General features: G+C 38.9%; 1 protein-coding gene across 2 annotated transcripts; it reads left to right on the forward strand.

The window, feature by feature from the left end:
- The first annotated feature begins 334 nt into the window (after positions 1 to 334).
- On the forward strand, positions 335 to 11,356 carry gramd1c (GRAM domain containing 1c). 2 transcript variants are annotated; one of them, XM_015027743.1, is made up of 18 exons: positions 335 to 540; positions 1,751 to 1,862; positions 2,157 to 2,280; positions 2,523 to 2,623; positions 3,515 to 3,610; positions 3,712 to 3,792; positions 5,534 to 5,652; positions 6,441 to 6,603; positions 6,683 to 6,839; positions 6,917 to 7,060; positions 7,144 to 7,262; positions 7,348 to 7,490; positions 7,584 to 7,687; positions 8,910 to 9,074; positions 9,419 to 9,485; positions 9,685 to 9,804; positions 10,112 to 10,217; positions 11,003 to 11,356. In XM_015027743.1, the coding sequence occupies exons 2-18, from the start codon at positions 1,767 to 1,769 to the stop codon at positions 11,069 to 11,071; spliced, it is 1,974 nt and encodes a 657-aa protein (XP_014883229.1). In that variant the 5' UTR covers positions 335 to 540; positions 1,751 to 1,766; the 3' UTR covers positions 11,072 to 11,356. The 2 variants fall into 2 exon arrangements, with proteins under 2 accessions (XP_014883229.1, XP_014883230.1); XM_015027744.1 differs by having other exon boundaries at positions 1,754 to 1,862.
- Positions 11,357 to 13,217: the final 1,861 nt, after the last annotated feature.

The following is a 13,217-nucleotide window of genomic DNA, read 5'->3' on the forward strand; positions in this document are numbered from 1 at the left end:
GCAGCTAAACTGGTATTTCTGCATGATTGTAACACTGGAACGTCAACTCTATGGCAGCAGCAAAGCAAAGACATTTTTTTTCTTAACCCTTAAATATAGAGCTGACTCTATTCATAATTAAATTGGATTAACTTAAGGTGTGTTCTGCAATTGTTTAGATTTTTAAATACAAACACTGATGTCCATAATTTCTAAATTATTTTTAAGAAATCACTTAAATCAACTCTGATTTGCTCTTAAAATTGGGCATAATTTCCGAAACCACAAACACCTGGTTATATTCAATCACCCTGCTTTCCTAGAGGACTAGTTAATAAAAGGTTTGGATCCCAACTAGCTGATTTAAAGCGTCATCAGTGAGGCGTCAACACCCACAAGGCGTTTTTTTTCCCCCTCCCGGCTGGATGAGACGCACCTGCTGAAGCAGCAAGCAGAAGGAGGAGCACATTTGACTCAACCTCAGAGGCTTCAGAACCAAACGAATCTACTTTTTAAACCTCGGCCAGACAGAACCGGAACCCTGGGTCCTCTCCGTGTTAGGTAAGTGACCGATGCCTGCTGGTCTGGCGTGGATAACCCACACGTAGGCACTTGGAGGTGAAGGGGAACAGCGGGCGACTTTTATCTGATTGACATACCTACAGATCAGCTGATGATGGCTGTTATCGGAGAAAACGGCTGCTTTGTATTTTGACTCGGATCTGGTGGTTTTAACTTTGCTGTGGTGTGGAAAGGTGATGAAGTTGTTTATTCAAAAGCGGGATTAAACCTGTCCTAAGTATAGATCTCCAGACAAACCAGTTTTTGTTTGAATGATACTGACTTCTGTAGCTTCTTTGAATAGCTCTGGCGCATTACGATTTTCCTCTTGACCTTTAAAGTTAGACTTGCTGACCGCTTTGGCACTTTTGAAGACAAACTTGTTTTGATCAGTCGAATTTTAATGTTTCTCATTAAAACGTAAGGTCAGGCGCTTCTGGTTGCAGAGTTGAGTGGATTATACAATTTTCTCAAAAACTGAATTTTGGGTTTTCATTAGCTGTCATCTACTTACATAAAATTAATACAAAGGCCCAGGGAGGTTTTGTTGGGCAGTTGCTCAGGGTGGCATTAGAAGGGTGGGGGGGGACAGAAGAATCATGTAAAGTATATATTTATTTGCACTCTATTAAGGTTTATATTGGTTTAATGCACATGCAGTTAATGGAGCGTTAGAATCCCTTTATGGTGAATAGGTGTATAAGAAGAAGGAAACATGCATTTATGCTAAATAAATTGGATAAGTAAAAATCACCCAATAGTGGACAATATTTTGACGTAGTCTGGTGGAGAATTACAACTTTGGCCGGATCTCAATTTGTGGCTGAAAAAGGCTGTTCACACCTGAGCAATGTTCAGACGTACCACCGATTTAATCAGTTCTAAAGGTGCCTTCACCATCTAAAAAGTTTGTCAGTTCAATATTATTATAATTATTTAAAATTCTTGTCTAAAAAGCCAAATTATTTTGGTCTTGTTTTTGTTCATAAAGGCAACTGAGTGGCGAAACATCCACAGTAAAGGGGGAAACTTGTTTCATAAGTATTGTTGTATAGAGGAACCATTCAGAGTAAAAATCTTGTACACCAGGTTTATGTGAAACATCGACAGGTCTTGATGATTTGAATGGTTTATTCTTGACAACTTTTATAGCTTTCCATTCTGTTACTGTATTGTCTTTAAGTGTAAACCTGGATATTTCTGTTCTAAGCAGCCCAGCAGAGCCGATGGACCAACTTTCCAACCGGTCTGGAGTGGGCAGTGATGATATCACGGATGAAACGGGATCCCTGCTGGACGTCCAGTTGAGCTCGGATGAAGATGTAAGGGAAATTTAAAACAAACAAGAACCTGGAGCACAGACCTGAAAATCTTCAAAATCATTACACACTTTCCTCAGACTGACTTTAGTCATGAGGACAAAGGTTGCTTAGAATAATAAACTAACAATATTACACATACAATGAAGATCTTTCACTGCCATCTAGTGGTTTGGATGCAGTATTGCGTTATTTTCGACTGCATCATCCGTTTCAGACACAGACGCAGAAGAGATGTTCTGAAACTTTGAGTTTTAAATTTATTTGAACCTGTAATCTTCCCATTTCCCACAACAGAGCTCCGATGCTCTGGGTCCATGTCTCGCTGTGCCTCAGTCTCCTCTGCCAAGCTACAAACAGAGGGTGGAGGAGTTTAAGAGGCTGTTCAAGGAGCTGCCTGACTCAGAAATACTCATTTTAGGTAAGTTCAGGATTGGGGGGAGAGAGTATTATTTTAAAAAAATCATATTTGGAGGCTAATTTTGGTGGGGGGGAGGGGGGAAACTTTAGTTCTCAAGTTTTGGATAGATTTGCAAATATTTGAGCTGCTTATTCCACGATGTCTTGAAATAAGTTCCTGAGATAAAGCTGAAAGTTTTAAAATAAAACTTCAGGTGTTCTTATTTGTCTGTACTGGGTGTCTGCTGTATGCTTTCTCCTCAGACTATCCCTGTGCCCTCCACCGGGACATCCTCCTTCAGGGACGCCTCTACCTCTCAGAGAACTGGATCTGTTTCTACAGCTATGTGTTTCGTGGCACAAAGGTAATGAGACCGATGGGGCGAGGGGGAAGGACGAGGAACCGGAAACGAGTCTTAACTTTCAATAATGATCCCCAATGTTGTCCATAAAAAAATTACAAATAAATTGTCTTTTGTTTTTGAACCTGTGAAAAACAACTGTTCCAATGGAAAACATCTTGTGCTCCAACATAATTAATTAAAAAGAGCAGTTTAGTTTCTTTAAAAATGGGTTAATAATTAAGTTATGATAAATGTAAAAACAATAAGTACAAACAGTTCTATTTTAGTTTATTTATTAGAATTTATCTGATAAAATTGAACCAAAGCAGAGAATACCCGCCCCACAGATTATCTGTAGAGATTCATAGGGTCACGTTTGCTTATCAACATAGTTTATTAGAGCAATGGTTTCAGAAGACTGAAGACATCTGGTCTCCTGTATCTATATTTGCTTGTGTTAAACGGATCAGCTGTTTGTTACAATCCACATTACCCAAACACCTAAGATTCAGGAAATGGTTATAGAATAATTAGATTTTGGGGAGAATGTGTAGCAAATAAAAACAGAACAAGGCAAAAACAAGTTTTTTTTAATTTTTATAGAACATTCTGGTTTTATAAAGCACACATTGAAAATGAAGAATATTGTTTTTGGTTTACATATTTTAAGATATGTTTGTACAAAGCCAATGTTTCCTCTTGGAAAATAAAATGGTTTATTGTCATGGCTTTTGGTCAGACTGAGAGAGTGGCGATTCCATATTTATTTTCCCAAGAAAAAAAAAAAAAGATTGTATGCATCAGTTACATTTGCAGAAAACATGATTCTAAAATGGGTCAAGTTACTCATCACTTATCAAAGCACTCACTGGTGGTTTTCATAACATTTCTTTATTTATTATGCATTTACAGATTATACTGTCGCTCAAAGATATAACCACAATGTCCAGAGAGAAAACAGCTCGACTGATCCCCAATGCCATCCAGATCTGCACACGTACCGAGAAGGTATTGGAGCAAAAAAAAGACCTGATTTAGACCTTCTTTATGTAAAAGTAAAGTACATAATCCTAAATATATTGTAAATGTTGTTCATCATTCATCCACAGTATTTCTTCGCTTCCTTCTCTGCAAGAGAGAAAAGCTATCTGAGTGTTTTCCGCATATGGCAGAACAGTTTGCTGGACAAGGTAAGACTCTTCAGAGGAGCAGTCGGGCTCCAATAGGAGGAATGACTGCTATTCATTGGAAGTCAATTTTCTACCGTCCAATCTCCTTCCTGAGGACCAGTATGTCCAGTTAGAAAGCAAATTTCTGTACGCAGATACAGAAGTCCCACAGACGGACTCTCTGATATCGGTGACGAACTGCAAGGTTTTTGCACTAGTTCAACAGACTGAGTTTTTGTTTACTGTTCTACAGGTTGAGGTAAGGTTTGAAGTTTACTCATGGAAGTCATGGGTATAGTACAAAATGAACCCACAGGATCTAGGCTTTCACCTTTGGCTCAGTTATTGATTAAAGTAACATGGGAAAGCAGGTCTATCTCGTTCCCCCAAAATAGACATGTTTACTTCTGCACTTCAAAAACCACAATTTGTACAAAAACTGCAACTGCATGTTGGCTAAAGCCTTTTTAAGAGGTGGACTCAGGTAGAAACCTAAAGTGTGACAGATGGGAGCACATAGAAACACTTGGAACTCTGAGCCCTAGAATCAGATCTGTTTTCTGTTTGGGGATACTACAGTAAATAAGATGACTTTTTTTTTTAATAAAAATGCATAGAAAAACCAAACTTTTTTTTTTTTTTTAAGAAACCCATTGTCTTTTTTTTTAATCACAAGTCTCAACCTACTGTTGAGAGCCCAATAAGCGCAGTGAAGTTTTTTTTCAAGGCACTGTAAAATGCAATTATAGGCCTCCATGAAAGTCAGTCAGAATCAAAACTAAACTGTCCGACTAAAATTTTGGCATCTAAAAATAATTAATAAAATATGGCGGAAGTAACTGAGTATGCCTAATTTTATTAAGCGTATCGTGGTTGTGAATAAACGGCACAGAGAAGGCATTCTGCATTAGGGTGACCTCATTTTGTATATTTTTATGATCAGTCAGAGTGAACTTCAGCCCTTTAATTTGATTTCTGCTGCTGCAGCCCTTTTTTTTTTTCCCCTTCCCTGAACGGTTCCCCTCTCACAGTGTGGGGACGGCAATCAGGTAAACACCTGTGTAACAACCTGAGTTCATTGACCCCATCTGGGTGTGGCCAAGAGATTTGTGTCGACAACTAAACGGACTTCGCCGCAGCTCGGCGTCAAAGACTTACTGCTCGGATCTCGGTTTCTCTCTCTGCGCAGAAGAGGAGGGTTTCTATTAAATATCTAACTGGTGTTTGGGCGGCGCGTCTTTACGGACTTCCTGAATGTGCGCTGGTGCGTTCAGGTCATACGCCATTCAGAACCCGGTCGGATCGCACAGCGGCAGGGGGATATGTCCTCTGACGGGTAGGAGAACCCCGACGAACCGGTTTACTGGAACTTTGTGCTTGTTTTTAACGCCTACGCTAAAATAATGGAATTATTTTTTTTTTTTTCCTTTATCAGGCTGAATGAGCAGATCTGTGTCCATTTCTAGCTCCTCACGTTTGAAGTTTGTTTTTGGCTTTTTCCCCAAAAAGATATTGGGTAATCCGAGCTTCTTTTGCAGTGAGAACACAGTAGTGCAACCTGACTGACCTAGTTGACGGATGATTGTGTTTGTAGGTTGTCACCCATGGAGATAAGACTGTAAATTATTCCTTATGGAGTTCTCCAGGCTATACACCAGCTGCATAATTGCTTGTTTTTGTGCTCACCTTCTGGTACCAAGAGAATGCAGGAGGAGGAGACCTCTGCATGCTTCTAATTTATGTTTATTTATCTTTATTTTAGACTTTGACGTGCCCGGAGCTGTGGCAGATGATCAAACAGCACTATGGCTATGATCTGGGCCTGAACAATGAGGAGATGGAGAATTTACAGGTGTTAACAGAATCAACTGGGCAGACCAGGTAACTTGGCCTCAGCTCTTGGGACCTTGACCGTGTTTGTTTTGTTTTTTTCCCCCCCTGACTTTAAAGATGCCACAGGGTTTCATTCTTTCTTTGGCCAACAAATGATGACCTTTAAAACACAATTTGGAGTATAGATTTCAAAATAACTCCCTTAAACACGATAAAAATTAAATGAATAAAAAAGCGTAAAAAGATATAAACCTGCATTGTGCATGTCTGTGTGACGTCACAAGAGGCAAAAGAATCAACCAAGTCCAACTGATCAGCTTAATATATTATAGTGACCTTCCACTGATTTCAGGACTCTGAAGCATTCGAGTTTCATCTCAGTAGTTCGGGGTTTAGCACCGCATGTTTAAGGCAGAGTTTGACTCATCATGGCAAAGCTGAAGAAAAACGGTGAAGATGGCGGCGATTGCCTTCAAAAATTTTACTTGTACGAATTTGTATATTACTCTGAATTTATCTTGTAAAGGGCGAAGGAGCAAAATAACCAGCAACCATTTGATTGCAAAGAGGGGAAAAGATGAAGACCTATGTCTCTGATTTAGGTCTTCATCTTATAATGTGCCTGTGACATAAGATGTCACAAGAGGCAAATATGAGCATAAACTGTTTTTGGGGAAGGCATAGCTTATATCTTTATTGATAATTTACAAGGGAATGGCAAAAAAATAAAATAAAATAGAAATCATGACCATGGCAGCATGTTCTAAAAAGGAAGGTTGATTCTACAGAAAAGTTTGGTGCCAGCTTTAATCTTGTTTTTGTTTGCTTGTTTTTAGTCTGCAGCAGAAGTTCATCAGTGCCGCTGATGAAGGTCTCGGGAGACCAGAGCGGCCCAACAGCCTCCTTCTCCCAGTGGTGGAGCATGTCCCGTTGCAGAGCTCCACACCTCAAGGAGAGGAGATGCCTTCACCCATGAGCTCACCAAGGACAACAAACACGGTATCATCTTCTTTTCCTACATTACTCAGTATTTTCTTTACTCAAATTATCCTCTTAGAATGCTATTCATTTCCTGCAGGTTGAGTCTCATAACTCCCCGTCCCTACACCGAAGTCCGACTCTTCCATTGGCGCGTCATCCCGCAGAAAGGCTCTCCAAGCGTTCCACTCAGTCCCTTGACCTCAACGCCAACGAGAACTTGTTGGAGCAAAGTGGCTCAGAAACCAGTGAAGAAGGTAAGAGGATAATGGCGATGTGGATTGTTTTTTTGTTTTTCTGTTCATTACGTTGCTCTCGTGTTTGCCTCCACCAGTGGAGGATCGAATTGATAAATCCGAGGAACCGGGGCGACTGTACCTCAACAAGGTTTTCCACATGAGCGCAAGCAAATTGTTTGAGCTGCTCTTCACAGACTCCAGCTTCACTCAAAGGTTTATGGAAATCCGCAGCATAACGAGTAGGACCTTACATCAATTTCTCCCGTATTAAAACGTGTTCATGGAAGCTTTTTAATAAAGTTTTCCCATTTTGTGTCTTCAGATCCGAGCTCTACTGCTTGGCAGAAGGACGACTCAGGAAATGACAAGCGGGTTTTGAGCTACACTGTAGCCATCAATAACCCCCTGATTGGGAAGTTCTCCACCGCCACAGAGAACCAGGTGTGGTTCTGTCCGTGTGAATGGTTGACTAGACGTGTAAACATGTTTTTTGTTTGGCTTATTTGAGCTTCATTTACCTCGCCAGACTCTGTCCAAAGAATCCAGGGAGGGTCAGTATTACCAGGTGGATGCCGTGGTGTACACTCATGACGTCCCCTACCATGATCACTTCTACACACAGAACCGCTACTATATCATACGAGTCTCCAAACGGAAGTGTCGACTAAGGTGATGAATTAATTAATGTGCATACTATTTATTTAAATGTTAATGGATTTGAACTAAAAGTCTCTGTTTTGTTCTTTTTGTTTGTTTTGTTAGGGTGTACTCTGATGTGAAGTACAGCAAACCAACATTTGGTCTAATCAAAACCTTCATTACAAAAAACTCCTGGAGTGGCATTGAAGATTATTTTAGACAACTGGGTGAGTTTTTTTGGGACGATCCAAAGGCAGAAAAGGGCTTATCCTTTTTTACTTTTTGTTGTCACTCTGTGATTTATTTTATGTTTTATCTGATGAGAACAGTTTCTTCCGGCACACATATAGCACTGCACTGCTGAATCATATTACTGCTGTGTCTGCAGGAAGGGCAAAGAATATCAGGGCTGATATTGCAGTTATTATCAGCTGCTCTAAATGCACGTCACACAAAGCTGCCGTTTATTATAAACCATCATTTATTGTGTGTGAATTAGTCATATCGCTATGGAGAATTAAAAACGATCTGGCAATAGGAACAACACAGTGTGCTGTGCAATCTCGGCTTTATGCTTTTGTGGAATAGATAAACACAAAATGGTGCAACTGTGAATGGGGGTGCAGAGGAGACGCATGGTTTTCACATGCAGACACATTTTTTTGGGTAATTTTGTTGCAAAACAGCCTAAAACAACGCACAGCTGTACTTAATAGTCGACGAAGATTTTTTATTTATTTATTTTTTTCTCTTGAAAATTTTTGTTTAGTTGCACAAGCTGATTCAGATTGAAAATTCATGTTCACTGATGGTCTTCAATTTTTTTTAAATTTTCCTTTAGATTTGGGTCTGTACTTTGATTTAACCATTTTAATACAATTTGATCTAAACCTTTTGATTTGCAACCCTTGCTCTATATTTACTGCTGATGTCCTGCCTCAATCTGAAGCCTGTTGCTGTCTGTAATGGGTTTTATTCCTTTCATTTGTTCTTGTACATGTTTGCTGTGTCCCCTGTAATTTACAGCTATTATTGATTAACTTCTAGGCAGTTTGTTGCCCTGCCTTTTCCCCATCCATATCTGAGTTAATGTGGATGACTAATACATGACACAATTTTTATTACATGTGTGTCTTTGTGTTGCTCTTGGTCATAGAATTCTTATATGAAGTTTGTGGTTGTAACGTGAAAAAGTGTATGTTTGATGTTATAAATCCATGCAAAAGATGGATGAAGCTAATGATTATGAACATAAAAAAAAACTAACAGTTGCAGATAAAACTTCTTGAATCTGTGGATGGTTATTATTCAGAGTTGTTTAACGGGAATTTTGCCTACAGTCTGCAAAAAACTTGAACAAGAAACTAGCTCACAATACAGTGGGTAGTTCTTTTTAAATAACTTCTTAGCCCAACTGTCCTTTTCTATATGTTCTTCGTGGCGATACAGAAGCTGAACTGCTGGAAGAGGAGTCGGAGATGAACCAAGCAGTCGGCGAGTCTGGAAAAGCTGGGGTCCGCAGGAGGAGGCGAACGTTCAGCCGGACCCTACTGGATCATGGAAAGCCCGGCAAGCAGTCAGGACAGGATCCTGAGCACAGAGATGGAAACATGGGTACTGAAATATTTTAGACATAAAATAAAGTTACCCAACTGTACTTTCTTTACCATATAGGTTGGTATAACCATGTAGTGTTTTGCATGACAAAGTTGGTGGCAAATGGATGCCATTTGCATACAGTTTCTGAAGAGGGAAGCCAATTTGAAAAAATGTAAGACATTGTAGCAGAAGAATGGGGCAACATTTATCTCGCGGTTCTGTTGCAAAACGTTTCCTGTCCCTAGTAGAGCATATCCTGTTACATTAAACCAGTGCAAAGTTTTCTTATTAATTCAAAATTCTACTTATGTCTGTATGCCAAAAAAACTTAAGCCTATTTAAATCTTGTTCTCTTTCAGGCCCCATGGATACCACAGGCCTGCAGAGATGGAGCACTACTGCAATAGTTGTTAGCATGAGTGTAATGTAAGTTGATAAACCAAAGAGGCAGCTGAATATTGTGATTTTTCTATTTTGTTTGGGAGGATATGCGTCTTTCCAGCTCGAGCATGCAAAGTCACTACTTGTCAAACCTGCAAATGTCGCAACCTTTTGCGTCTGTCGATCATCTGATACCACAGTCTTTTGTTCTTGTGACATAAACTGTGTTTTCTCCTGGTTTCAGTCTGCTGATCCTGATAGTACTCAATCTGGGCTTGTTTTTCAAGCTGTGGGCCATGGAGGACGTGGCTCACCGCATGTACCTCACGACAAAGCATCGGCTCAGGGAGCGGATGGAAACCAGGTTGGATAACCAGTCTTCTTTTAATCGACACATTTCTGTGGATAGTTGGACAATCAATAGTTGACTAAAACTGAGAAGTGGTGTTTGTGAAGGCGATGCTTATGCAGGAAAACACCAGCGTTCTTTTCCTGCATAAGCAGCTCACCTCAGTTCCCTGCACTAAGTCTATGTAGATGCTGTCTCAGTGAATATGGTTGAACAACAGGTGTTGCATCAGCTCTCGTCTAAAGTTACATGCTGTTGAGTTTGCATTCAGTGAGTGCACCTCATTATTGCATGCAGGAAAATAATGGTCCCTTTCTGACAGCTTTGGACCAAAGTATGGTCCCAAGCCATTGCCAGGGTTCAGGACCAATGAGGACATGCAGCTGCTAAAAACTGTCCTGCAGGACTCCATTCTTCTCCTAGAACAAGTAAGATATGAACTGCTAATGTGTAACATAAACTAACCAAATTGCATTGAGATGTTAGGTGGTAGACTGATACAGAAGTGTTTACTGTAATTGAAAGTGAAATAATGTAAAGGTTTTTGTTTTTAAAGAGAAAATGTTGTGCAGAATCATAGTAGTTGGTAACAAATCTAAAGCAGCCAAGGCATTTTTTTCGACCTTAAAATCAGTCAGATTAAATTGGAAATCTCTGTTTTCAAATCTTGCAACAGATTCTGAATTGTATTTAGGTCTGGAGTTGGACTAGGTCATTCTGCTAGATAAATATGCTCCAGAGCCTTTTTGGCCCCTCCATTGTGACTCTTACAAAACGAAGTAAGAAATTTTTAATTTTTAAAGGGAATACGACGTTGTGGTGTTAGCAATTTTGCAACATCAGCATAGAATATCAACAGAAGGAAACCAATGGTACAAGGGTTTTTAAAAGTAATATAAATGAGTCATAGCTTCGAAGAATTTAGTGCTATATATTTTCCCATTGTAGAAGTCGGCAGATTCACATTGTTATAAAATCTAAAAAAAAATTTAGATAAACTTCCCTGGCTCTCAGTGGCTGTATGTTTAGTGTTCTGCTGGCGGGTCGATCTCAAGTCTTTTTGCAATCGTTTTTAGAATCGCTTTGTACATGGGTCCATCTTCCCATCTCAAACGACTGGCTTTCCTGTCTCTGTATATCTACTTGTCTCTACATCGAAGTAAAAACAAGAAGCCCCTTCTTCACAAACTTGGTCGTATGTTTTCCTCCACAGCTCCGTACCTCTCTAGCTGTGCTCCAGCAGAATTTTGCTATGGCCAATCAAACGGCAACTCAGCAGTGACCTCATCCTCGTCCCAACTGCACTGAAAGAAGCTGCGTTCACATCCGTGCTAAAAGAGCAACAGACTGCTGCTGCAGACTCCCTCAGAGGAGGCTTGGTATCCACAGCTTTGTTGCTCCACTGGCGACTCCAGACATGCCATGCGTTGCCAAAGTTGCAAGCCAGCACCCCAGGATGATTTTTATTTTTTCTAACTGAGCTGCTATTGAGGGGAAAGATTGTGCAAACTTCTTCAGGGTTTTGTTTTTTTTTTTTTGGTGGCATATTATTCCTCCATTTTACCCAGAGATGTACCACGAGTGTAAATATTTATTTTACTTTTGTTTTTAGTATTGGTACGTGCATTACTATTTAAGAATTTTAATTTTTGCACAAGTCTTGTGAATATCTCTGAATCTTTAACTCAAAACTGTTGTCACCCAAACTTGAAGGTTTTATTTTAATTTTAGTAAACATAAATTAAAGGTTTGGCTCTGGTGTTTGGTTTATTGTATACATTTAATTTATATTTCAAGGCTCATCACTGTGCATAATTTCGATTTATTTTCTGTTTTTTTTTTTAATCAGTTGTTGGTGATGCACAATACAATTGAGCCAGGTTTATTGTTTACAATGTTTTTATCCTGAATGTTAAAGGAACAGCACAGTGTCAATCTGCTCCTTCACAGGCTGTATTTATATTAAACTATCTTTGCTTTTTATATTGAAAGGATTTATTTTTTTTCCTCTTGTATAGTTATCCCTTCATTTGCAGATGTTAAGTGTTCAAAGTGAAAGGACTCTTTTTGGACTCTGTGGTATTCTTGGATGCTAGGTGGACTTCATATTCTTAAAATGGGAAAGAATAAATGATTCAATGAAACGGAACCTGATATCTTTTTCCATTTCACGGAACCAACACACAGCTTAGAGTCTTTAATTATTGACCAGAAGCCTGTGTCCTCTTGGCTAAAGTACATATTGCTCCTTGTGTTTAGTCCTTTTGACTAAACACAATAGAGTACAACAAGGCATCTACAGTAGGATTGAATTACAGCATATTCCCATTAAACCAGTTAAATGTATTATCCTTACTAGAATATGGATTGAGGCTTATTGTTCACCCTCATGAAGGGGAATTACAAACATGAGTAAAAGTAACTTTTTCAGACGGACTGCATAAATGCATTTAGTTTTTTTACATTCTTTTTGTTGAGCTAAAGCTTTTAGGCTTAACTTCTTAGCTGAGATTGTTACAAATGTATATTTTTGGCAGACTTTAGCCCATTGCCAGAATTTATTTACAATCGTGAAAGAAGAAAATGGTTATAGTCTAATTTAAGTAGAGTTTTTGTATTTTATTTGAATAACATGCTTTGGCTGCATCAGGCAATAGATGGCAGCAAAATGCTTTTGAATCTAGAAGCAATCAGTTTTACCCCTACTTTGCAGATAACTGTATACTACTGCAGTAGTATACAGAAGTCATATGTCTAAACTTATTGATGCATGATAGAACCTGGATAACAAGTCTTTTCACACATATTGATCTCTATAGTGGAAAGCAGTTTCTGGGTGCTGCAGCTTCATTGGACTTTTTTGTGTCAAATCACTGAATGCCACCAACTAGCCAAGTCCAGTATGACTGGAAGTCTGGAGTAAATTCAAAAATGTTTTATCAAACAAATTTGGATTAAAGCACTTTTGAAAATAAACTTTAAGCAGATGTTAAATATACTATTGAACATGTCTCTAAACTGAAAATCATCATAAACAGAAGTTAAGGCTTGAAAATCAGTCCCTGCATATGTAATTGTATTTCACTCAGAAAATTTTAATAAATTAGCCTTTTCAATAATATTCTAATTTGCTGAATATGACTAGTCTCCAGACAATGCTATTTGTGTTTTTTTGTTGTTAAATGCACATTTCAAAGATAGATTCCTTAAAACAGTTGAACTAATTGTCTGTCTATACAAATTTATACAAAAGTAAATTAAACATGAAAAGATTATTTCCACAAACAGATTTATTGGGTGGCTGGATAGAAAGGCAATAGCCCATGGCAGTATTCACATAAGAACCGCCTCTGGTGGTGTATTCCCGAACTAAATTCAAAACAAAACATGCAAGACCTAGTTTCAAAACATGCAAGACGCTGAAGTGT

This window comes from Poecilia latipinna, unplaced genomic scaffold (genome assembly GCF_001443285.1).
Source record: "Poecilia latipinna isolate Pla-1442-1.1 unplaced genomic scaffold, P_latipinna-1.0 Scaffold106, whole genome shotgun sequence".
Classification (NCBI taxonomy): Eukaryota; Metazoa; Chordata; class Actinopteri; order Cyprinodontiformes; family Poeciliidae; genus Poecilia; species Poecilia latipinna.

What these genes read in the sequence shown, in the direction of transcription:
- gramd1c (XM_015027743.1), top strand. Translation starts at nt 1,767, where the DNA reads ATGGACCAACTTTCCAACCGGTCTGGAGTGGGCAGTGATGATATCACG. An exon ending in GCACAGAGATGGAAACATGG is followed by an intron (nt 9,075 to 9,418) that starts GTACTGAAATAT and finishes GTTCTCTTTCAG; the next exon opens with GCCCCATGGATACCACAGGC. An exon ending in AGGGAGCGGATGGAAACCAG is followed by an intron (nt 9,805 to 10,111) that starts GTTGGATAACCA and finishes CCTTTCTGACAG; the next exon opens with CTTTGGACCAAAGTATGGTC.